At 33.8% G+C, this 24,567-nt stretch overlaps 3 protein-coding genes across 3 annotated transcripts; 2 read left to right on the top strand and 1 right to left on the bottom strand.

Moving 5' to 3' along the window:
* Positions 1–1,675: 1,675 nt before the first annotated feature.
* LOC146952000 (uncharacterized) lies at positions 1,676–9,974 on the top strand. Its single transcript, XM_085757378.1, has 7 exons — positions 1,676–2,182; positions 2,409–2,497; positions 2,586–2,745; positions 7,340–7,435; positions 7,601–7,723; positions 7,903–8,165; positions 9,321–9,974. The coding sequence occupies exons 1-7, from the start codon at positions 2,005–2,007 to the stop codon at positions 9,429–9,431; spliced, it is 1,020 nt and encodes a 339-aa protein (XP_085613504.1). The 5' UTR covers positions 1,676–2,004; the 3' UTR covers positions 9,432–9,974.
* A 6,435-nt stretch (positions 9,975–16,409) lies between these two features.
* LOC146951999 (uncharacterized) lies at positions 16,410–18,189 on the top strand. Its single transcript, XM_085757372.1, has 2 exons — positions 16,410–17,420; positions 17,576–18,189. Exons 1-2 carry the CDS (start codon positions 17,244–17,246, stop codon positions 18,023–18,025), a joined length of 627 nt encoding a protein of 208 aa, XP_085613498.1. The 5' UTR covers positions 16,410–17,243; the 3' UTR covers positions 18,026–18,189.
* Positions 18,190–19,445: 1,256 nt separating this feature from the next.
* SDH5 (succinate dehydrogenase 5) lies at positions 19,446–22,978 on the bottom strand. Its single transcript, XM_085757369.1, has 4 exons — positions 22,751–22,978; positions 21,418–21,728; positions 20,911–21,096; positions 19,446–19,777 (listed from the first exon to the last, which is right to left on the bottom strand). The coding sequence occupies exons 1-4, from the start codon at positions 22,917–22,919 to the stop codon at positions 19,721–19,723; spliced, it is 723 nt and encodes a 240-aa protein (XP_085613495.1). The 5' UTR covers positions 22,920–22,978; the 3' UTR covers positions 19,446–19,720.
* Between the last annotated feature and the right edge of the window lie 1,589 nt (positions 22,979–24,567).

Genomic DNA, 24,567 nt, shown 5'->3' with positions numbered 1-24,567 from the left:
TACTTTTGATACAATTATTTTACTTTTACTATAATGACATGAGAAATGCTAGGGTCACACCCACTAACACTCTCTTTTAACAAACCCAATAAAAATTAGCCATGTGTCCCATTTTTTTAATTCACTTAACTTGTTACCGGTTCAGCCATTTCTAAACATTTGATTTTTTTTTTAATAATTTAACATTTGGAGAGAGAAAGAGAAGAAGAAAAAGAAGAGAGAGAGAATAGGGTTGAGAAACAAAATGGGTGGGTTTGGATCTGAAGCACAACGACGTTCGTCACTCTCTTCGCCGTAATCTATAGCCTTATTTGTTTGTAAATGAGGTGAATTGGGATATTATTTTTCTTGCAAGCATCGATGACGCTTTCCAGAAAGTGAATTTGGGACAAGCAGTGGAACTATGATATTATCATTGTTGAAAGCATACAATCACATTTTAAGTTGTTACATAACATTGACATAAAGGATTAGTTTTTCTTTTGCAGTATCGTGGATTTTAATAGACAATGACTCATAATTTTGTTAAGCTAGATGATGACCATCAAAGAAGGAAACTTTAACAGAGAAGAATCTGAAGGAGAACGTGAAGAGACTGTGTTCGGGTGAGATTCAGAAGAGGAAATGAAAAGTTAAAAAGGAATTTAATAATAAAAAATAAAATAAATAATTTCCAACACCAAATGGCCAAACCGGTTACAAGTTGAGTGAATTAAAAAAGTGGAACACATGGCAAATTTTTATTGGGTGTGTTAAAAGAGAGTGTTAGTAGGTGTGACCCTAACATTTATCATAATTTCATATGTTTCTCTCTCCACAATAAATGTCTAGGGGTAATATTGATAAAACAAAATTTAATGCTGCATTGAACTTTGAAAGTAACTATTAAATAGGAACAAAAAATTTCTCTAAAAATGACAATTAAAAAAGAACAGAGTAATAACAAGCTATGACGGTAAGCCAACCTTAGGTGCTCACCTCTACACAAAACATGGTGTGGAGCTACACCCTTGCACCATTTTGGGAAATCATCAACATTGATGTGTTCCACCGTCTTTAACACCAGCAAACTATTCAATGACCATTGAGTTATTTCTAACATCAGAGAGTCACTCAAATCAAATACTCCCTCCGGTCACTATTATAAGTAAAAGTTGACTTTTTAAGTTCATTCAATAAATGATGTATGTGGTCTATATATAGACCACATACATTATTTATTGAATGAACCTAAAAAGTGAATTTTTGCTTATAATAGTGACCGGAGGGAGTAGGTAGCAACGTCTATCTCGATTTCAATTCCTCAAAACATTGAAGACACTATCAAAATACACTACTATAAATAAGAGGTATTCTCTTCGGTATAATCACTCAATACATCACCCAATATAATCCCTATATTTCATTTTAAACATAAAAAACCAATTTTTGTAATAAAATGATTTTAAAAAAACTTAACACAAGCGTAGTAACTAAAACATCAACCATAATTTTGAAAAACTTTTAAAAACTAAATCAAATTAATCCCTTAATCCAATATAAATATAAATGGCAAATTTAATTGTTTTTAAAAACTTAAATACCGATCGGGAAAAGTGTGAAAGGACAGACATAAATTTCACCTAGATTTTACAGTATTTATGACAAGCGCATTTTAGCACAAAGCATAGGCTCCAACATTAATGATGACGAAAACTACCGAAATGATTAGTTGATCCAAACCAAATCCCACCACTCTCAGACAACAACAAGCGCACGTTAGCACACAACAACATCAAAAGATTCAAAACTTTCCAATCCCACGTTTCGATTCACACGAGGTAGAGCCCAGTAACCTTAACCCACCTCTAACAAATCCTAGGTTCTTGTCCCTTTTCATAGATCGATCTATTTTGGTGCCCAAACAACTTTTAACGTTGAAAATTCGTTAAAGTTGCAATCTTTTTGGTCTGAGGAAGAGAAAAAGAATCAAGGGCAATGGTGGAATGAAGATAATAAAGGGTTATGATGGCAAGAAGTGAGTGGGGGATTCAACTTCAATCAAGAGGAGGTGGAAAGTGGGTTTGTTCTTACAAAAAAATCACTATCTTAGTTTGTCTTTTCAACATTGCTATTGCTCTCTATTGTCTTCGTTCTCTTTATGCTTCTCTTTATATCTACTCTGGTAGTGTTTCAAGAAACAGTAAGTTCTTTTTTTTCCTTTTTTTAAGCATGTCATGTTTATGTCTTTTTTTATTTTTTATGTTTCCTGTTTTTACTTAAAACAGAAAAGACTAAAACAAACTAAAGGGTATTCCAAAAAATTGTGTTTTTAAGGTTTATGGTAATTTTTTTAGACATCCCAAAATGGAAAGACTTAGACTATTGCTTTGCATGTTTTTAACTAAGATTGTTGTGTGGTTTTTCAGTTGTGGTGTATAAACCAGATCAGATTCGGAAAATGGAAGAATCGAATCGAATTAGGAAGTCATACAAACCGGTGAAGTTAATGAAATTGGTAAGAATTAAGAAGTAATCAGTTGTTGTTTACGTGGCTCAAAGTTTGTTAATTAATGTTATGTTATGAATACTTTGTGTGAAAAAAGGTGAAGGAATTAGAAGGGGAGTTTTCAAGCCAAAGTACGGAGGTTGAGTTGCCTCAGCACTTGAAACAGAAGATAATTGATGAGGTCTTGCAGAGACTAGTTAGTTTGAATAGCAGAAGCAATAATGGATCTCACTCCCAAGGCATTGCTATGGAGCGAGGTTAGTGTATGCTGATAGATTGTGATGATAATAGTCTATTGTTTCTTCAGTGATTAAGCATTGAGAAGATTTTGATATATATTCATATTTAACAACAACCTTGAGCTAAAAACTCGACACAACAAACGGGAATGTGAGATGGTTGGACTTGGAGCTATCATATTTACATGATCAATTTCATCTGTAGGTGATTGGAAAATTGACAGTTCACTGGCCAACTTGATTTTTAGGTAGAGAAGTATATGTGAAATATGTCAATTGTGAAGTTGATTGCAATCTTATTTATCTAAATTAGTGTTAGAACACTTAATAAAGAGATGGGGATGTTTTGTTGGATGTTTGGCAAGACACGGGATAAGATTAGACATGATAGCATTAAAGAGAGAGTTGGGGTAGCACCTATTGTATAAAAGATGGTGGAAACTAGGCTTAGATGATTTGGGCACCTATTGATACTGTAGTAAGGAGAGTAGATCAGATGCAGGGTAGTCAAATCACTAGAGGTAGAGGAAGACTTGGAAAAACTATAAGAGAAACTAGTAAAAAAGATCTAGAGATTAATGAGTTGGATAGAAATATGGTATATGATAGAACATTAGGGCGTCGTTTGATCCATGTAGCCGATCCCACTTAGTGAGTTAAGACTTGGTGGTTGTTGTTGGAACAGTGTTGCAATTGTAGATAGCTGAAAATAGTGGATTGTTAACATTCTGCTGCCCAACAGTGCTATAGCCACTATTTGACAACATTTTGTACTAAATAGCATATCGCGGAACAATAATTATTTGTTCAAATTCCGCTATGCTACAACTCCTCTATATCCGTGCTATTTAACAACACTGATTATAATGAATGACATCATTATATTAAGCTAGGAGATCAGGATTTCATATTAATATGACCATTGACCCTCGGAACATTTGATGTTTTTTTCTGTCCTTAAGAACACATTGATCTCTATGACCCCTTTTCTGCTGCGTACCGATCCATGATTATTAGGTCTGAAACATACATGATTTATAATGTATTCTTAGATACATGAACTACTAATCCAGTTCTATTTTAATGTAGCCGTTACTTGTTGGGTGGTCATAATTTTTTTTCTTCTAGAGTAAACTGGCTGTTTTATGTTTCAATCATAAATTGGACAGAATAGTTGCTTTATGTATGTCTTAGGGTCAAGTCACAAATTAGAAGCATAATCGTCTATCTGTTTTTCTAATGATTTTTTATGAAATTCGTTTGACATGTTTTTTCTTCTTCTTTGGATAGTATCAATTGATTTTGGTCCTGGTTCAATTATTCAAATGTCTAGGAAGTATAGTTTGATTGACCTAAACCACTTCTGGGTATATTCCTCATGAGAATCATTTTATATAACTTTGAAAGGAAAGGTTTAATGTGAGAAAATGTCTTTATTCATTTGGATTGTACGCAATACTGAAATATTTAAAAATTTGGCTTTCTTTATGTTTTAGTTGAATTGTGGGAAAAAAAAACTAATTGTGTGTTGTTTACAATCCACATTGATTAAAATATTATGGCCAGAGTAGTCCTTATATGGCTCGGGTAGTCATCACCTCACAATCTATTTTGTGTTGAGTTAGGACTAGAGTTCAAATTCTTAGATGATATCAATGCCCCTTCTAAATATGTTATTGGGCCACCTGTTTTTTCCATGCTCTGAATGTCCAATCCTAAGCATGGGGAGGTGTTGTTATTGGGTAACCTGCATTTGTTCACGTTCCAGATGTCCTATTGGAGGCATGCTGAAATCCCACATCGACTAGAGATATGGTTAAAGTAGTCATTATAAAGATTGATAGTCCGCACCTTACGATTGCATTTGTGGGGTTGAGTTAAGCCTAAAGATCAAACTCTAAGACATGGCTTGAGTATTTTTTCATTTGGAAATAGGTATTAGTCGAAGTATGGAATAGTTTAATAAAATTGAACTGTGGTGGAAGGGGCAAAAGTAAATATGGGGTTATGGAGGTGCCAAACTTAGTTTGAAAACATTTTTTGGTTGAAAATATCATATTTAACCTGGTATCAGTAATTGATGGTACCGCATTTTGTTCACTATGAACTCAAGGAATGTGGAGAGAGAGGGCAATAGTCGATCAATTGAAGGATGAAACTGCACGATGGAAGATAAAAGCTGTGAATCACTTCGGAATAGGAAGATGACGGCGGTCACCTGCAAAACATCCCAACACTCACAACAGTCTATGATTAAGGTGGTGGGTGTGATTCAGAATGAGATGCACCTGAATAGGAGGAAAACTATGACATTTTATATCCTTGTTTACCATGATTGCTATGTAACTGTTTCAGATGTTCTTTATTGTATACAACTATCTTGGGCTTGAGGCCCACACTGGGGGACTCCCATGTGGTTTGATTTGGGCCTTTAGGGACTCCAGATCTAGTCCAGAATAGATGCCCCCAATTTGATATAAGCGTGATTACAGTACAACACCCTATATTTGCTTCCACTAGCATTTAAGTTATGGCAATCATGCCTACATCACACGAGTTGAAGCTCATTCTCGAAGAGATTTGCTCTCAAGTTGTTCAAGTAAGAAAGATGAATCTTGAGTGGAATGAGAAATGCAGCCATCTTGAATTTAGCTCTTACGACTCTCACCCTTAGGGATAAACTTGAGGCAGAGGTTCGTAAGTTGCATTAGATCAATGACATTGTCAAATTGTGCATTCTCCCTCTCAGGAAGTTGCTCTTAGTTCTTACGAAAACAATTGACTTGGGGGCATCTGCTCCCTCTCTGATTGGGACTTCTTGGAGGTCAGTTTTTTTTACATTCTCTAAATAGGATACATGCTCAAGCCCCTTACCTCGAAAGCAAGAGACAAGATCGTCCAGCTTCTCTCGATCTTGCATTTGGTATGTGGGTCCAACGGCCCAATAGACCACTGGATAACTCAACACAAGGAGCAAGGCAATGAAAAACACTCTGTACGTGTTGTGTATATTATAATCTTGTAGGCTGTAGACCTTGACTAACCTTGTCGGTGGATAACCTTTTAGATGCCAGTCTTGCTTATCAGTCAGCTCTGCATCAGCAGCTTACTTGAGAGAATCTATTCCGGACTGGATTTGGAGTCGCTCAAGTCCCAAATCAAACCATATGGGAGTCCCCCTAATGTGGGACTCAAGCCCAAGACTATACACAACAATGAATCACAGACACGTTACATAGCAATCATGGTCAACAAGTCTATAAATTGGTGTAGTTTGCCTTTATTAAGTTACATCTCATTCTGAATCTCATATCCACCTCAAACTTAGATTGACATGAATGTTGGAGTGTTTTGCAAGTGACCGCCACTGTCTTCCTCTGCCGAAGTGATTCACCATCTTTGTTTTCCATCCTATGTTTTCATCCTTTCATTGATCCATCACTGCGATTTACTCTCTCTGTATCTTTCTGGAGTTTATACTAAACACATTTCACCTTTTTCTCATTGCTTATGGGTACCTAATTCAGAATTTTAGTTTAGCAGTTCTTATATTTTAGTATGATGTGTAGGACTGAAGCGAACTTTTCCTCACAACTGTCCAAATGCTCATTGTGTTACTGATTTGAGAAAGGTCATAATTATTTAATATTTTCATGTTTTATTTGTCTAGGGTGCTGAAATATATACACTGAAAGTTCATTTATCAACTTAATTGAACATTTGTTATTGTGCATAACTAACTGCAATTTTTTTTACCAAGTTTGTTCACAATATTTTAATAATATATTAAATAAAATATCTAATAAAAATAAATTGAAAGTCGGAAATTATCATCGACAGATAGAAATACAGATATAGACCAACAAATGTATTTGGCATGCTGTTAAATTATGAAAGATGGGAGGGGGTTTGGCATAATCTAGAGCATCAAGTCAGTGTACCTAGTTTTTTTAATGTCCAGTTGAAGCTTCCATCTGGACTGTTGGATCTATCATTTCCTTTTGGCATTTACAAAGTAAGGAGATAGAAAACTAGAGAATAAAAATTTTATAATGCATAACTAAATTGAAGGAGGCCCATATCATTGTTCCCTTTCCTCATACAATTCCTTTAGTGTGTGGATTTCAACAAGAAAACCACCAACCCCCGTTAGCTAATATTGAGATGGCGTCAATAAAAGAATAATTTGTATATATTCAAAAGAGAGCATCGTTGCACCACTTCTTGTGAATATTCAATAAGCATGTCTAGAACCAAAATGAAGAAAAAACACGAGGGTTCATTGGTTTACATTTACAGTCACCGGAAGATCTATATTCCTTCGGGTGTTAGACCAACAAAAAAAAAAAGGGAAAATCCCAATTTTTATATTGAAATTTTTATGTATAAAATTTTCCAATATGTAAAGATTTAAAGAATGCATAATGAATAAAATTTCTTTAATGTCACTCGTGTGGCCAAATTTGTGTGTTAGAACAAGGCCCGTCTTTTGCAACTATTAGTCACATTCTATTTTTGACACTAAAGTTTGCAGTGTTATGTGAACGGTAATTTTGTGTAATCTGGAAGATATTTTATTGCTTATTTTTAACATTTGAGTCATTCTATACAGATGCAGTTGAAAATTGGCGCAAGGAAAAATTGGAAGAAGTTAAATTAGTTTCTGCGGGAGGGATTTCCAACTCTACCGTTTCTCAAGAAGAGGCAGGTATGGATTATGGACAACAATTATTTTTGCAGTGTTGCTAACATTTGAGTTGATTGTGTGACACTTTCAGATGAAGCTTGTGTGTTTGCATGGTAATAAATAGTTATGAACGCTTTACAAATCTTTGACACATTATGCCTGATATTTATTTCAACTTACTACTAGGGATGCTAGTTAAAGCTTTGGAGTCTGATTGGGCTGTGCTTGCTGAAGAAATTGGCCTTTGGATACCTGTTGAGGTTGTGAATGTAGAACATAATGACAAACCTGATGGTGCAGAGGATTTAGGTAATCGTTTTGGTAGCTTAATTTCTGTATCTGATCTCATCTAGCGGGAAAAGACATCTTGTTGTGATAGTTGTTTTCTGGAATCTTTAATGCCTGTATCGTGTGTTAGAATATGGAACTGTGCACATATTTTTCCATCAAAATTAATCTTTGTATTTACTGTGTATACATTTCTCCAGAGGAGGAAGTTCTTCCAGGCAGGGCCCTTCCACCTGAGTGCAAACCTGAACTTCATACAGATTATGACGGTTCTGCGGTTAGATGGGGTCTTACTCACCATAAAGATAGTGCAGCTGATTGCTGTCAAGCTTGCTTGGACCATGCTAAACGTGCCAAAGAAGGTGAAAAAAAATGCAATATTTGGGTTTACTGTCCGTCAGAATTTGGATGTCATTCACCAGATATTTATCAGCACAAACATATGGAATGCTGGCTTAAATATGTAAGTTCTGCCCTGATGAATATGATTCCTCTTTTCTATATAAAGGACCTGCTTGGATTGGCTTATTTACTGGCATAAGCACTTGTGCGAATGTTTAGAAGAGCTTTTGAAAACAGCTTATGACGTGCTCATAAGTTCTTTTCACCTTATTTTTTTTTGGTGGTGGCCGGGGTTTGAACCCCGGACCTTGCATATTTTATGCATTGGTCCATACCAACTGAGCTAAGCTCACGAGGACCTTTTCACCTTATTTTCGTAAGCTTTACAATATTTTATATATTATGAAAATAGCTTATAGTTTTTAGGCTAAAATATGGTATTGGTCCCTGCAAAATGGGCCAGTTTTGGTTTTAGTCCCTGCAATTTTTTTTTATAGTTTTTGGTCCCTGCAAAAATAGGTCAGTTTTGGTTTTAGTCCTTGCAATTTTTTTTTTATAGTTTTTGGTCCCTGCAAAAAATTTTATTTTTGGAAATAGTCCCTGACCCCAATTATGTGATGATTTGTCACTTTTGTGCATATGTGGCATATGTGTTTACTTAATAAAAAGTATTATTTTTTATAATTTATATAACAATAATTATTTTTTAATTAAAAAATAATAATAAAACAGATATAATAATTATTTTTTAATTTATAAAAGTGACAAATCATCGGGGACTATTTCCAAAAACAAAATTTTTTGCAGGGACCAAAAACTATAAAAAAAATTGCAGGGACTAAAACCAAAACTGACCTATTTTTGCAGGGACCAAAAACTATAAAAAAAAATTGCAGGGACTAAAACCAAAACTGACCTATTTTGCAGGGACCAATACCATATTTTAGCCTAGTTTTTATGAAAAAAACATCCTCAAAAAAAAAAAGTTTTTATGAAAACAGTTTGACATTATTTTATCTTTTGTTATAGAAACAGCTTATACAAAGCAGTTATATGATAGTACTTATGCTATAAGCATTTAATTGAGCTGTTTATCCAAGCAGGTCCAAAATGCTTAATTAATTTTGAACCTTTGATACTTCTATTTTGCAAATAGTTTTGATTAAAACAGTTTCCTTCACGACCGTGTTTTTTTTTTTGTTTTCGTCCTAGCTAGTATACACTTAATGGTATTCTGAATCCAGCTAATATACACTTATTGGTATTCTGAATCCAGGCAGAGAAACCAAAACTAAATTTTAAGGATAGGTATCCCGAATGGTATCGAAATTCACATCCATCTGCACCAGTGATTGTTCCATGGGCCTCTGGAGTTGTTGCTGCTTGAGATAAATAATAACCAGCACAGAAGGCGGTATGGTATAACACGAGCAATCTAAGTCCGGAGCTACCTTGTAGATTATTACAGGCACTCAAAGCTAGCTTTGGCAAAGCCTTTGTCATGCTTTGACAAATAGCCTTTGTCAAAGCTATTTGTTGTTCAACATGTTTTTGCCTTTTTAAATTAATGAGATGGGGGAGTAAAGGAAATTTTTCGGACATGGTTTTGGTCAAAGTGCGATTTTCGACAGGCTCATAGTATCCATCCTAAGAATTTTGATATACGAATGGATGCCTTAAACATCAGATTTTTCCCCAACTACATGTGTAACAGAGTTTTAGATTCTTGGACGGTGTAATCGGAGGTTTGATCACAGAAACAGATATTTACTTTCTTTACGTAACTGATGAGGAAATTGTTTTGTTGTGTGAGCTATCTCATGATTCATTGTAATAGGAATTTAAGTTCCTACTCATAATATAATTCATGTTCGAGATATTGTTATTATTGATGATCATTATTCATTATCATTTATCTCTATTTGCCTCATTTTTATTTGTCCATTACAAACTATGCATCTATATCGGCATAACGTGTGAATATATTTATACTTTTTTGTTGATCAAACAGTTCGGGTGAAACGAGTTTAGGAGCTTTCAAAGGCAGGCCTTGAGTTTAGCTGAAATGCGCAAACCGTTCAGGAGATAACTCTTGAACGATACTGTATGTTTTTAGATAACTCCCGAAGGTTGTTTCTTAGGATAAAGAGCAAATATGGGGGAAAAAAGAGCAACGATCTTATTATTATAGATATGCGTCTCAATGTCATTTTTACCGTGAATTTATGAAACCAAAAATCCTAACTTCAAGTATAAGTGTGTCAAAAAAATAGAAGTGTGTCTAATACCATTTCTGCAGTTGAATCAAACATATCAGTAGTTTATATCTATACTAGATTTTACACCTGTATTTTAAAGTTTCCTCTCTTGCCCCATCCCCTCTCCTTTTTTGCTTGCACAGGACCATTGCGAATCGCAACATCAGCTCAGCTCAAAATCAGCTTAACTATTGTTTATCCAAACATTACCTTTATAGTATTTTTTTTTTGAGGAAATTACCTTTATAGTATTCTTGTGAGAAAAATGTGCAACTTAATTTTATCATTCATGTAAAATAAAAATATTAGGGGGTGTTTGTTTCATGGAGTCATTTTTTTTTTTTTTTTGGATTTATAAATATGAAAATCATTCTTGGGCATTTGTAAAAAAATAAAAAATGTTTCACATGTAATTATACGTCATTAATTGAATGAATATAAAATTTAAATTTTTACTTATAATAGTGATCGGAAAATGTACTTAGAAAAAAGATAGTGTACTTTTAAAAATCCACATTTTCACATAGGAATTGTGAAAGTTACCCTTATCCCATTTTTGGAAATTTTGTGAGGATAAAGTGTGATCTATGACCATTCTAATTCTTTACGACTAAAATAGACTTTTTCTTTGGGTTGTGATCCATGTGTACTCTGCACACAACTGCACGAATCCATCAATCTACATTGTATACGAATTCAAAACCATTTTAATTAAACTAAAAGAGATCATTTATCATCTTATGCAATTGTTATTTTTTTTTTTTTATAAAATAGACCTCTTTATTTATTTATTTATTTTTGGGTAGGTATAATTAATTATTTGTATTGTGCGTGTGTCCCTGATAGAAATGAATGGAACCAAAAGAAAAGGAAGAAGCGTGTGAGAAAGAAAATGAGCTAATCTAAATCTAAATCTGTGATACAAATTCAATGACGCACTAACATTCTTCAACAACCAATTAATCAATCATTATGGGTTCGGTAGAACGAGGCAAGAACCATTGGAGCGTATACGACGGCGTAAAGATAATCGCTGCAACACCAGAAGCTTTAATGTCAGAAATCGACTCTGCAATTTCAAATCTGGAATACACACGCGCCACCGCCACGCTCGACGCCGATCAAATACACGACGCACGCACGGCTGACGAATCGTACAGGGCAGGTTGCGCTGCCTTGGCAGGTGGGAAGTTGGATGAAGCTCTGCGGTGTTTCAATGTTTCGATCTCCAAATGTCCGCCTGATAAGACTGCTGCTGTTGCTAAGCTTAGATCTTTGATTTCTCTCACTTCTCAACACCTTCAATCTTCTTCTTCTTCATCTGCAAATTAATGTGTATCTGCAAAATTTGCATTGTTTTTGTTGTAATTTGTATGAATTAATTAATTAATTAATTAATCATGGTTTTTCAGCTTATTTGTAATTAATTCGTGCAATGCAATATCACATTTTAACTCCTTTATTATTATTAATAATCAACCAATAATATTGATAATAGAAGAAAATCAATCAATAATTTAAGAGTAAGAGAAATTAATCAATACTAAAAGAAAGGGTAATCAATCATTAATATTGCCCTTCGTCGGCTTTAAATGGCTCCCAACAAGCGGACAATGAGTCATTTTAAATTAATTAATTGTTTGATCGGATATTGACATTTTTTTTTTTGAGAAATGATATTTGAACATCCATTTTTCAACAACTTTTGTGACAACTCTCTCTCTCATATTTTCATTGTACTTTTATTCTCTCTCTTCCTTTTGCTCTCTCTATTGTTATTGTCCAATAGAAAGAGAGGAAAAAGGTTGTCACCAAAAGTTGTTGGAAATTGGCTGTCAAAATATCATTCCTCTTTTTTTTTATTTGACACCAGTCTTTTTGCACAATCAAAATTTCACATTTGAATCTAAACTTGAGCATAACACTTTGACGTCCATTTAAGTCATATACAAGATTGAGGAATGAGTACTTACATGGAGATACCAAATAAAAAAAAAAAAAAAAATGGTAAAGAAAAGGGTAGCATTGTTTTTATTTATAGAACTAGTGTTTGATTAATTATGGTTCTTGTATCTCTAGCAGGGTTGTTCTGCAAATTGTGGTTTAACTGAAAACAAGGATCATTTATTTTTTTAATGTGATTTTTACGGTAAAATTTGGCAGCTCACATGTAGTTGGGTCAATTTCTCTACAGCTTTCCACGAAAAATTTAATGTCTCTTCTCACTCAATATGGTGGTCTAGGGGGATTTTCGACTAAAGTTAGATATTCTTCGCATATTATTTGGATCGCGATGGTTTGAGTCATTTGGAAAGAGCGGAATCGTCACATTTTTTAGAATAAACAGGAGAACATTCAAGCATTGTGTGAAAGGGTTAAACTTCTATCCTTTTGGTGGTTAAAGTCGAAATATATTACTTTCGATTATGATTACCAATTTTGGAGGCTTAATCCTATTCTGTGTGTTTCAGCTCTCTTGTAATGTTGCATGTGTCTGTTTTTTTACGGATTGTACAGTTTTTTGATTGATTGTTGTTTTTGACATTTTGGTGCGTTGTTTCTAACACATCTTGTGCGCAAACATCATATCCTTGTTATTATATCATTATTTGGCCTTTTCAAAAAAAAACTTTTAACTAAGTTATGAATATTAATTAACGTTTAACTAGAAATTTTTTTTTCCCTACCCTACTTTTTTGCCAAAAATCCAAAAATACCCTACTTTTATAAAAATTTCCGAAAATGCCCTACTTTTTCTGGTCAACCTGACACCCCACAACTCCAAGTTGTGGGGTACCCTGAAAGTTGGTGAAAATTTTGTCTTTATTATACCCCACAACTCCAAGTTGTGGGGTATTTTATTTTTTTTTTAATTTTTTAAATACCCCACAATTTGAAGTTGTGGGGTATAATAAAGACAAAAATTTCACCAACTTTCAGGGTACTCCACAACTTGGAGTTGTGAGGTACCTTGAGGTGCCGCAAAAATGTGTCTCCCACAATTTTTTTTTCTTTCAAATTTTTTATAATATGATAAAAAAAAATCAGAAAAAACATAATTTCCTAAAAAAAATATATATAACAAATAAAATTACAATTATTATATAAAAAATGTCCTGTTCCCAAACCTTCTTCTTGCGACTTGCCTTGGATCATTACGACGCGGTTAGGGAATTGTGAGACGACGATTTCTTTCATTATGATTTACTATATGGTCATGTTGGGATTCATCATTGTTATCTGTAGTTGATAAAAAGAATAAGAAAGAACTTAATTAAAATAGACTAATAAAATTATATAACATATAAAATTACAATAATTTCCTTAAAAAAAAACAATAAAATCTACAATAATTATAAAAAATGTCCTGTTCCACACCTTCGTCTTGTGACTCGACGGCGATTTCTTTCACGATGAATTTCTTGAGGGTCATGTTGGTCTTCATCATCGTTATTTGTAGTTGATTGTATTTGTGTACTGTGACCCAACGTTAACGACACATCATGTTGGTCTTCATCATCGTTATTGTTTTTTTTAAGGAAATTATTGTAATTTTATATGTTATATAATTTTATTAGTCTATTCCAATTAAGTTCTTTCTTATTTTTTTTTATCAACTACAGATAACAATGACGAATCCCAACATGGCCATATAGTAAATCATCATGAAAGAAATCGTTGTCTAACAATTCCCTAACCGCGTCGTAATGATCCAAGGCAAGTCGCAAGAAGAAGGTTTGGGAACAGGACATTTTTTATATAATAATTGTAATTTTATTTGTTATATATTTTTTTTAGGAAATTATGTTTTTTCTGATTTTTTTTATCATATTATAAAAAATTTGAAAGAAAAAAAAATTGTGGGAGACGCATTTTTGCGGCACCTCAAGGTACCTCACAACTCCAAGTTGTGGAGTACCCTGAAAGTTGGTGAAATTTGTCTTTATTATACCCCACAACTCCAAGTTGTGGGGTATTTTAAAAATTAAAAAAAAAATAAAGTACCCCACAACTTGGAGTTGTGGGGTATAATAAAGACAAAAATTTCATCAACTTTTAGGGTACCCCACAACTTGGAGTTGTGGGGTGTCAGGTTGACCAGAAAAAGTAGGGCATTTTTGGAAATTTTTATAAAAGTAGGGTATTTTTGGATTTTTGGCAAAAAAGTAGGGTAGAAAAAAAAAATTTCCGTTTAACTAACTTATGAATGTTGATTTGATATGTTAGAGTATGTTGTCTCATGTTGAATTCTCTCTAATGCCAATTTTAATGAATAGTTTGATTTCTTTAAATAAATATTTGAATTTGATTCTCCACATTTTCTCATTCTCTTGTTTCTCGTGCTATGCTAATTATTTCAATTTTTTTACACAAATAGAAGGCAAGCGGGCAACAAAGCGCCGCTAGACCTTTTTGGACAACAAAACCAATCTTCGTAAACACAACATTCATGGTTCTAGGAGTCATGAAATTGTTTTGCATGACCATTTGAACCCTATGTAGAAGATCAACAACCTCTGGTGCTAGGAAAAGGTATAAAACCATGTTTATGGTCGGAACACGCTTTCTCATATTTGACCATTTTGTTTTATACAACTTTTAAGACTACCTATCCTACCATAAAAATCACGGCCCCTAAACCCACAAGTGGCTTTACATCATAAAAATTACCCTGCTATAAGAAACTAGAAAATCCTCAATTATTTTAAAATTATATAAAACACACGTCTTACTATTATTTTAAAATATCTGCAAAATGTCAACTTAGAATAGTTATGTAAATCATTTTATTATTATAGATGTAATAGTGATAACTGTAGTAGTATAAATACCCTCCTTTGATTCATGTAAATTTGCACCATTTAAAAAAAAAAAGATATATCATCATACTTTCTCTCCAATATCAATTTAGGTGGGCTAATTTAGCTTCTTAAAAAAAAAAAAAGATATATCATCATACTTTCTCCTCTCTTTATTTCTTTAGTTTGATATATCATAGCATTATATATATTTGTAGACTTATAGTGGCTCAGGGACAAAAGGAAAGGTAGAGAAAATAGAGAAACTCTCTAATATTCTCAAAGAAAAGATTATATTATTTGATTATTTCTATTCTATGCTTGATGATGCCAAAACACTAGGTGGTGAGCCTTATTTATACTACTCTAGGAAGACTCTAAATTACAAACTAGAAATATCTAGAAACAAAGAAAAGTCTAGAGATATGGATACTCTAGTACATAAGACTAGAAGGATCTAGAAAAGTTAAGACTTCCCAGTAGCTTCCTTATTATTCCCTAGTATTCTAGAGATTTCTATATTATTCTTTAGTGTTCTAGAGACTTTCACATTATTCTCTAGAATTCTATTCTCTAGAATTATAGAGTCTTCCATATTATTCTTCATCATATAGTATTATATAATAATTAGAATACTAATAGTCCCGTGAGCATAGCTCAGTTGGTAGGACAATGCATTATTATATGCAGGGGCCGGGGTTCGAACCCCGGACACCCCACTTATTCACCTTATAAAGTGAATTCTAGCCACTAGGCTACCTGACAAAAAAAAAAAGAATACTAATAATATTATCCTATCCTATTAGATTATCCTATTATCCTATTAGATTATCCATCCTATTAGATTATCCTATTATCCTATTAGATTATCCTATTAGATTATAAATATCATCAAAGTTTTCAAATATCCGATTTTTTATTAGACCCATATTTTTCCTCTTCTAGTATAATGTGACTTTGACAAAAATGACCCATAATTTTTCCTCTTCTAATATAATGTGACTTTGACATTGTCTAAAGAGAATGAGTTGTCTTTTTCCGTATACGGTAACTCATAAAGGACATGTCTCTTAAGTTATGAAGAGGAAATGTGGATGATTAATGCTATGACTAATACGTGATATTGGTCCTTGAGAAACAATTAGCCCTGAGTGTATTTTTTGAGACAGGATCCCTAGTAGAAGGGCCATGGCAGAGCATTAATATAGCCGCATTATTTGTTCTATGAGTGATATGTAGATCAGATTAATTTGATAGAAATTTGGGGGTGTGAGGTGTCTTGTTTCTGGGCCAGCCATCTTTATTTGTTCTCCATTTTAATTGATTTTCGATTCGGGTTGAAATGCCTTTTTTTTTTCTTACTAAAGAGTCGACCAAACTCACATACATAGTTGAGAAGTGGAAAATTCAAACTCAAATTTGCGCCACTACATATTATATATCTCTATTTACCATCTAAGTTGTACTTACAAAACACGTTGAAATATCTCTTATATTCCCTTTTGCTTCTTAGAAAGAAAAAAGCTAGACCCTATAAAATTAGCAGTCTCTATTCTATTTTTTTCCCCCACTTTTTGTAAGCAAAATAATTATTCTTTTCTTTTTCCTTCCAAAATCTTGTGTATATAGAGAATCCCCTTTTATGTCATGCAAGTCAATTTCAACTTTAAAAACCACTTATCCCAAAATGTACCGACGCACTTGTCTCTTTCTGAATTATTTTTCACGAAATAATTTCAATTGGATAATAACTTATCACTAGCAATATCAGTTCGGTAGCACGTCTATTAAGCATGACTTTAGCTTCAAGTGTAACTCTAAAACAAGCACTACCACAACTTATGCATAGAAATAAATAAACATGCATCAATTAAATTTTCTTAGGTGTTTACTATGTGTAGTTGTCAAACAAGCATTTATTTCACAAGTTGAATTTTCTTGCCATAAAGTGTATTATTTTAGGGCATTTTTAACTTAACTTTACCTTAAAGGACGGAATGCTCTAGTGGGGTTTCAATATTGCTGCAAGGCCACTATCAATGAAGCAGGTCAATTAAAGGATCAACACAAAATCAATTAGTTTTGTACCAATATATAAACATCTTGCATAGAAAAGTTGAACAATTTACTTTCAGTTTCACAATGGGTGTTTTCTACCATGAGGAGGAGCAACCAAACCATTCCAAGAGATGCAAATGCTTTGCAGCTGCTCTGAAGGAAGTTTTTTCCCAGTGTCAAACTTTTGGTCGAAGTCGAAGGTTTTCGACTACAAGCCTTGAAGAGGAGTTTCCAATTAGTGATCTTGATGAAGAACAGGAAGTATATTAAACATTCACTTCAACCTTCAACCTTAAAATCAAACTATTTTTGAAAAACTAAGATACTTTAACATAGTATATGTTTGTATATCGTAATTAATTCGACGTTAAACTTTGAAGTATAATTAATTATCGTTCTTTTGTGGTTTTCTTCAGGTGATTGTCTCGGCGGTTAGAAGCCGAGCTATGGAGAAACAAAAGAACAAGCCAAGCCTACTGAGAGAGAGTTTTTCCTGGGTATATTCTCCTGCAACAAGAGAATTATGTGTTACTGGGAAAATGGAACCAAAGGCAAAGGAGGGAGGTAATGAAGAACAAGGTGAAAGAGAAGAGTTTTTGTCGGTTAAAAGCTGTTTCTCAGTGTATTCTTCTAGTGCTAATGGGGAAGGATTTTATTCTGTGAAGACTAACCTTTCAAGATGTTCAAGCTTGAATGATTTTGATTTGTCGGAATATTGGAAGCGTTCTATAATTCAGGAGTTTTGTCATTGTGAAGGATGGCCTTTCGGTCTCTGTCGTAAAGCTGTGTTACTACCACCACTGCCTAAGTCACCATCTGAATCATGGTTGTATCGTAAAATACTACCAAGTACCAAAGTTACTTGAATTTATATGGATGTACTTTATTGTTGTTTCCTATTCTGATTAAAGCCAGAAATGTAAGAATCAGAACTGGTTGAACATTATTGAATAAGGAATAGCACAAGCTTTGAAAACAGACTATATGTAGTTACTATCTTGCAACAAACAATTGAAAGTTGACTTGTTAACTATGCTGGCAAAATAAATTCATATTTTTTCTTTAAGTAGCAAAACTTATATTAAAAAAGGAATGCACAAGGTATTCCAACCCTCATACAAGAGCAACCACAATAGGAAAGGCATACAAATACAACAATACAAAATCAAGACCGAAATAGACAAATCATCGGCTAACGATTTCTAGAGATACATTCGATAGGATTCACACTCCACTTATAATAGAGACAGGTTGACGATTTAGATCGAGCCAAAAACCATTTTCAGATATGAATGCACCCACAAAACTGAATGCAAGATTAATGACAAAGCCACTTGATATGAATGCACACTCTACTTGATATGTTCTACTACCTCCTCAAAATCACTCACCCTATTAGAATAATTACATACATTCCTTGTATCCCAATTCACCCACAAAACTGCATGCAAGACTAATGACAAAACCATTTGAACCATGCCTGATGGGTTGAAGTCACAAAACATAGAAAAGAGTTGAGAGAGATTATGGGGAATTACCAACACAAGTCCTAACTAGTGGAAGAAAAGAGAAATCACAACATGCAAACAGATGAAGACCAGATTCACTATGATCCCCACACAAAAGGCAAGCAGTACCCAATACATCTAAAATCACTCTCCTATGAAACAAGTTGACTCTTGTAGGGATTCTATTCAACATCAGTTGTCAAGCTAAAGTGCATACCTTGACGGGCACAAAACTTCTCTACTGCCTGTCTAGGACAAAGACCTCACCATCAGAGAGACCAGACTGATCAAAGAAGCATCATAGAGAAAAGAGAGCTGGCAAACTTAACTGTGAATGCTACCCTGTCAACACCCTTTACCTTCATCAAATGAGAAAGAAACATATGACAACATATTCATTAACTCAGCAAGCAGAGCACACTAACCCAGGCAATTTTAGTCCTCCTGCTAACCACGCCTCACCAAAAACTGCTCTAAATCTGAACCATTTATTTCCATACTTTGATCGCCATTTTTAAAAAGGAGAGCTAGAGGGTACATTCATATTTAATTTGATCGTTTGGCAATGTCAAACAATGGGGGAAAATGAAAACTTCCACCACCCTTTTTTGCTTGGCCATGGTATATTTCATTCATTTATCTAACACATGTTTTTACAGACACGAAGATATGCAGATTTCAATGAAACATGGTAGTATGTCCTTACATGTACATATTATTTTCCTGTATTTGTGCTTGCAAGTGATGAATGTAGAAACAAATGAGGGGTAGCTCAATATAAATAACCAACCACCTGACATGTTATTTTCATATCCTCAGAAAATATACAAGTTCTTATAATTTCACCAGCATTTTCAGCTTATGGAAAATGACATTGAAAATGATGGAAAATATTCCCAGTTGACATAGTTAAAAGCCACTATTATTTCCTTGTGATTAAACACATAACAAAAAAAAAAACAGGAGAAGACGAATCGAAGGGTCTACATGCATCAAGAACATGATACAAGCAACAAACTATCCATTGCATGCACTGTTTCTAAAATAATTCTTCTATGCTCTTTGCTCGACATATGAACCTGCAAGTCCAGAAGTTCCAAGAACCGTAACCTGCAACAGAAACCCCAGATAGGATAAAGGATCAGAAAAATATCTGTAATTATTAACAGAGCAACACTAAGTTTGTAGAACTACTATCCCACATGGCAAATAAGTAATTAATAATAATCAATCATACTGGGAGAGAGAGAGAGAGAGAGAATAAAGAAGAAATGCAACGGATTTCTTTTATTTTTCTCCTGTCATGAGTTATTTTACCTTTTTAACATTTTCTAATTAATGACTACACATGGGATAGTCTACCAACCAAAAATGTCTGAAAAAATAATTCAAGGAGGAGTTTGAGAAAGGGCATGAAAAAGTTAAATTTGATATTCCTGCAATTGTGACATATATAATCATTTAACTACATATTTTCAAGGTAAAGAAATTGAATGATTGCAACTGCAAATAAAAATTTGAAATTGTCGAAACGGGTAAAAGGAGAGGGTTGTGTTAGGCCTCGACAGCCAACGTAAAACTTTGTTGGATCTCTATGACATGGACAAATATCCCCACTTAGTGGGATAAGGCTTGGTTGTTGTTGTTGTTGTCGAAACAGGGGTTCAAATAACGAGAGTGGCAGCCATTGATTACAGTGCTAAGCCTCTTAAGTTCAAATAACAAGAAAAAGCAAGCAGACAGAAGAAAAATCTAAAAACTATAACATAAAACTACAGCTTTGAAGCTCTTTTCTTTTATCCTTCATTCATAAATATTTTAGTATTAGTTGAAGAGGAGTGATAGCAACACACATTCTAATACACACTTTCCAATACGCTCTCTCCTACTGATTAAAATTCAAATGGATCCCAGTAAATCATATAAGTCCCACATAATTTTGGTAAGATCCATGTGAATTTTAACCAATAGAAGAGTGTGAGTTGGAAACATTGTGTGTTCCTAGCATAATTCTCAGCTGAAACATATATTCCAGAAGGTCATGATCTTTCACAATTAAGGAAAACTAACAACAAAAGAACTTGACGCCGCGCTTCAACTTGAAAGCAACCAGACTATCTGTCATGTTTCCATAGTTTTAGAAACTTGCCCCCATTGGCAGCCATAAGCCGTTGGTAATAACATTTTAAAATCAAAATACTATCAGATAAATAGATTGTAATGTGTAAATATATGTATGATACCTTTCCCCACTCGGAACCAAGGCCACTGCATCTCATTTTTAAGTGTATCATCTTTGTACCCAACTCCTGCTCCACCTTCTTCCGCAGATAGTTCTCATCAGGCCCAAAAGCATTCAAATAGGTGGTGTACCGATCAAAAATGGTACGCAGAGCATTTTGCATATGATTGGGCAAAGGTTTTACATCCTAAGTAAAAATCAAAACTCAGATCATCAACCAAATGTGATAGGTGAATGGTAAGAGAATACAATAGTGTCTCTAATGAATCGGACCAGGTTTTGCTAAACATAAAAAACTGATACAGCCACTACAGTCAGCATATTGGAATCATTGGATGAAGATCAAACAGGTCAATATTAAGATTACTTATTTCGGACGCAAATTGATGAGGTAAAATGTGAGTTGTTTGATCTCCATCCAACGATTTCAATTTACTGATGCACACAGTGACTCCGCTGTTTTTTGAACTAATTTGCCAGGTCTTATATATGTGTGAAATCAAAATACCTCGCCACTCAATCCAATGCTGTCATCAATTTCCATTTTCAAGGTGTTAAGAATGCCACCAAACTCCTCAACAGCCTGGGCAGCCCGGAACACGTTGGTCACAACCTCTTTACCAGCTTTGTCTTCCGTACTTTTAGACAATGCATGTTTAGCATCAGAAACGACAGCATCCGAAAGTTCACTCCAATTTTCAGCCAACAAATCCTTGAAAACGCTGTAAAGCTCAGGGTCTTTTATGTCAGGCATGTGAGTCACTTCTTCACTATAAAATCGCATGCTCCCTATGCCATTTGAGAAAGGAGACCTGCATTCTGTGAATGTTTTTTCAACAAAACACATTCACATATAATAGATAGTCAGATGCAGCTTCTCTAAAGTAAACACCTCTCTTTACGTAAAGTAAGTAATCTCAACCGTTAATAAGAAAAATCAAAATCAACCATTATAACTTTACATACAAATGCATAACAAATCATCATACATTGGAATATCAATTGTTTATTTTATCTATGAAACACAGACACGGTAATAATGTTTATTTTATCTATGAAACACAGACACGGTAATAATTTAAGAAAATGGAAATGATTGAGTGTATGTTTGGTTCCACTGTTGGATGAGCCACATTTGATTTTAGAGGCGTAGCATTCATTGACATGTTTGTATGTTCTTGAGTAAAATTGATTTTGCCTACAAAATTCATTCTAGATTTTTTTGATTCTAGAATTATTTTTTAGACTCAGTTTATTGTTTAACTCACTTTGACATATGTATCAAAACATAAATCACTTGCCTATGTTTGGTTCCGCGTTTAGAGCAGCTAGAATTGATTCTAGAGGTGTGAAATCGATTTTGATATGTTAGGATGTTCTCAAGTAGAATCGATTTTGCCTCCGGAATAGATTCTAACTTGAAGCTAGGATTTATAGCTCTTTGAGTCTAAACATGATGTTTACACTGAAATTGATTGTTCAACTCACTAGACATTCAGCTCAATTTTTTTTAAATAAAATCAACTTTACAAAATCAATTCATTCAAAATTAATTTTTGCAACGCAAAAACAAGCATCCACTCTTCGACTCACTTTTAGCCGGAATCAATTTTACAATTATTTCAAAATCACACTGAATGTAAACTGTCGATACTCCATACTACAATAGACATAACCTAGCTAAATGCAACAGAATTAATAGCCTAGAAAAGCTCATCGGTATTTTAATTTGAACTTGAATTTAGGACATGCAGAGATTTTTGAATATGAAGGATCAAAATCTGATTAATAAAATGAAGTGTTGTAAAATCGAAATCTAATAAAATTGAGAAAATCGGTACCCGAGGAGGGAGAGAAGTGATTGGAAAAGCGAATGGAAGAAAAGGTTCGAAGGGTGGTGGTGGATGCGGTGGCGGCGGCGATGGCGGCAGAAGAAGAAGAATAAGATCTGGAAGAAGAGTTGAGTGATCGGAGGAACAAGGATCTCAATCCCGTCATCGTCGTCTTCATCTTCAAGCAGTTTTGCTGATTCGTTTTCGCCTCTTTGTTATTCTTCTTTCTGGTAAATTAATTAATTAAAAGGAAATCATGCTTTAAAAATCATTTCATCAAAATATTTGTTTTCTTACTCATTTTAATAATTTCTCATCAATGCAATATTTTTTTCTCGCTACAATTAACATGTGCGGTTTTTTTTATAATAATATAAACTTAACACAAATATTTTTTTCTCACTACAATTAACATGTGCAGTTTCTCATCAAACTATACTTATATTCTTAAATGATACCTATAATATAATAAATATAATATAAATTCTTATCTATTTAAATGACACAAAATAAATAGCATTCTTACACTTGTAGTCAAATTTTGTAAGAGTATAATCGAAAGTTAAAAAAATAGTCCAAAATCATGCATTCCTTTTATATATAGAGTATATAATAGATAACTAGAATCCTCCTTTAAAAAAAAAAAAAAAAACTAGAATCCCAATTTTATTTATTGATTGCAATTTCAATTAGAATATTCAACTCATTGTCTCCAAAAATTTTATGCACTCTCAGTTACTACCAACGAGTCGCTACTTATAATTTCATCATGAATTCGTCTTTCTACATTTGTATTTTCGCTTATTAATTGTAACATTAAAAAGAACGGATGTATATATTAGCTTACCAAGTTTTTTCTCTCTCCAAGTTATCTCTTCCATTTTCTTCATTAAGGGGGTGGTTTTGGGTTAATTTTTGGCCAAAAATTGTCCCTCTTATCTTTTTCTCTCTATTTTAATCTAAATACGTGATTTCACATAGATCTATGTTCTTTTTTCTTCGTGATTTCATCGTTTGAGTGCAACGTTGTGTTGTTCATTGTCTCGTGCCGTGTTCTTTGATTTTTAGTCTTGATGCGATGTTCATTTGATTCTTATTGAAAGATCAATTATTCAATCAACGATTTGGGCGTCAAGGTAGCAAAACCAGAGACATGAGTATTTCGTTTACTGATGACATTCTGTCATTACGTAATATTAGGGACTTATTGTGACATTTTGATAGAGTTCTCATGCAATTTATACTGTTCTGGAGTGCAAAAAGCTTAAAATTTGAAGTCTGTTCGAAGGAAATCGCGCCACGCCAATTTCAAGCCGTGCTGCGATTTTTGAAGCAAAATTACATCCTCCCTGTTTGAGGGAAATCGCGGCACGCCAATTAACAAAGCGCGGCGCGATTTTGACGGGTCAGGCCCATGACTTCTATAAATACTGCACTCAATCTGAAGAACAAGGGTTACGATTTTGGAGAGCAAAGTGCGATTTTGAGACATCAGAGACGGCTAGAAGGGCGATTTCTTCAACCTTTTACCAATTCATGTATGTTTTAATTATTTCATTGATTATGCTATTTGTAAACTCGATTATGAGTAGCTAAATCTCTTAGAGATTAGATCCGAGATGAATCTTTGTAACCCTAATTGACACATGTTGCTGTGAAACTCTATTTCGTTTATGAATTCAATTCTAGTTTATTCAATTCAATTGTTCTTAATGCTTTTTATATCTTGATCACATATAACTTGATTTCGTGAGAATGAATGACCACTGACCATGGCTTTCAACTTAGACCTAATTGAATTGTTCTAATAAACAGGGTTAGTCTAG

Source organism: Medicago sativa, chromosome 1, assembly GCF_051527215.1.
Source record: "Medicago sativa cultivar Bolivia chromosome 1, Bolivia_mono, whole genome shotgun sequence".
Taxonomy (NCBI): Eukaryota; Viridiplantae; Streptophyta; class Magnoliopsida; order Fabales; family Fabaceae; genus Medicago; species Medicago sativa.
Note: the sequence above shows the minus strand (reverse complement) of the source record. Positions and strands in the feature narration are given on the sequence as shown.

Bases quoted from the DNA above. Each gene is read 5' to 3' on its own strand.
- SDH5 (XM_085757369.1), bottom strand. From the start codon at position 22,919: ATGAAGACGACGATGACGGGATTGAGATCCTTGTTCCTCCGATCACTC. The intron at 21,729-22,750 runs GTACCGATTTTC...AAACATTCACAG, and splicing joins TCACTTCTCTCCCTCCTCGG to AATGCAGGTCTCCTTTCTCA. The intron at 19,778-20,910 runs GTATCATACATA...TTTCTGTTGCAG, and splicing joins TTGGTTCCGAGTGGGGAAAG to GTTACGGTTCTTGGAACTTC.
- LOC146952000 (XM_085757378.1), top strand. From the start codon at position 2,005: ATGATGGCAAGAAGTGAGTGGGGGATTCAACTTCAATCAAGAGGAGGT. The intron at 2,183-2,408 runs GTAAGTTCTTTT...GTGGTTTTTCAG, and splicing joins TGGTAGTGTTTCAAGAAACA to TTGTGGTGTATAAACCAGAT. The intron at 2,746-7,339 runs GTTAGTGTATGC...CATTCTATACAG, and splicing joins AGGCATTGCTATGGAGCGAG to ATGCAGTTGAAAATTGGCGC.
- LOC146951999 (XM_085757372.1), top strand. From the start codon at position 17,244: ATGGGTGTTTTCTACCATGAGGAGGAGCAACCAAACCATTCCAAGAGA. The intron at 17,421-17,575 runs GTATATTAAACA...GGTTTTCTTCAG, and splicing joins ATCTTGATGAAGAACAGGAA to GTGATTGTCTCGGCGGTTAG.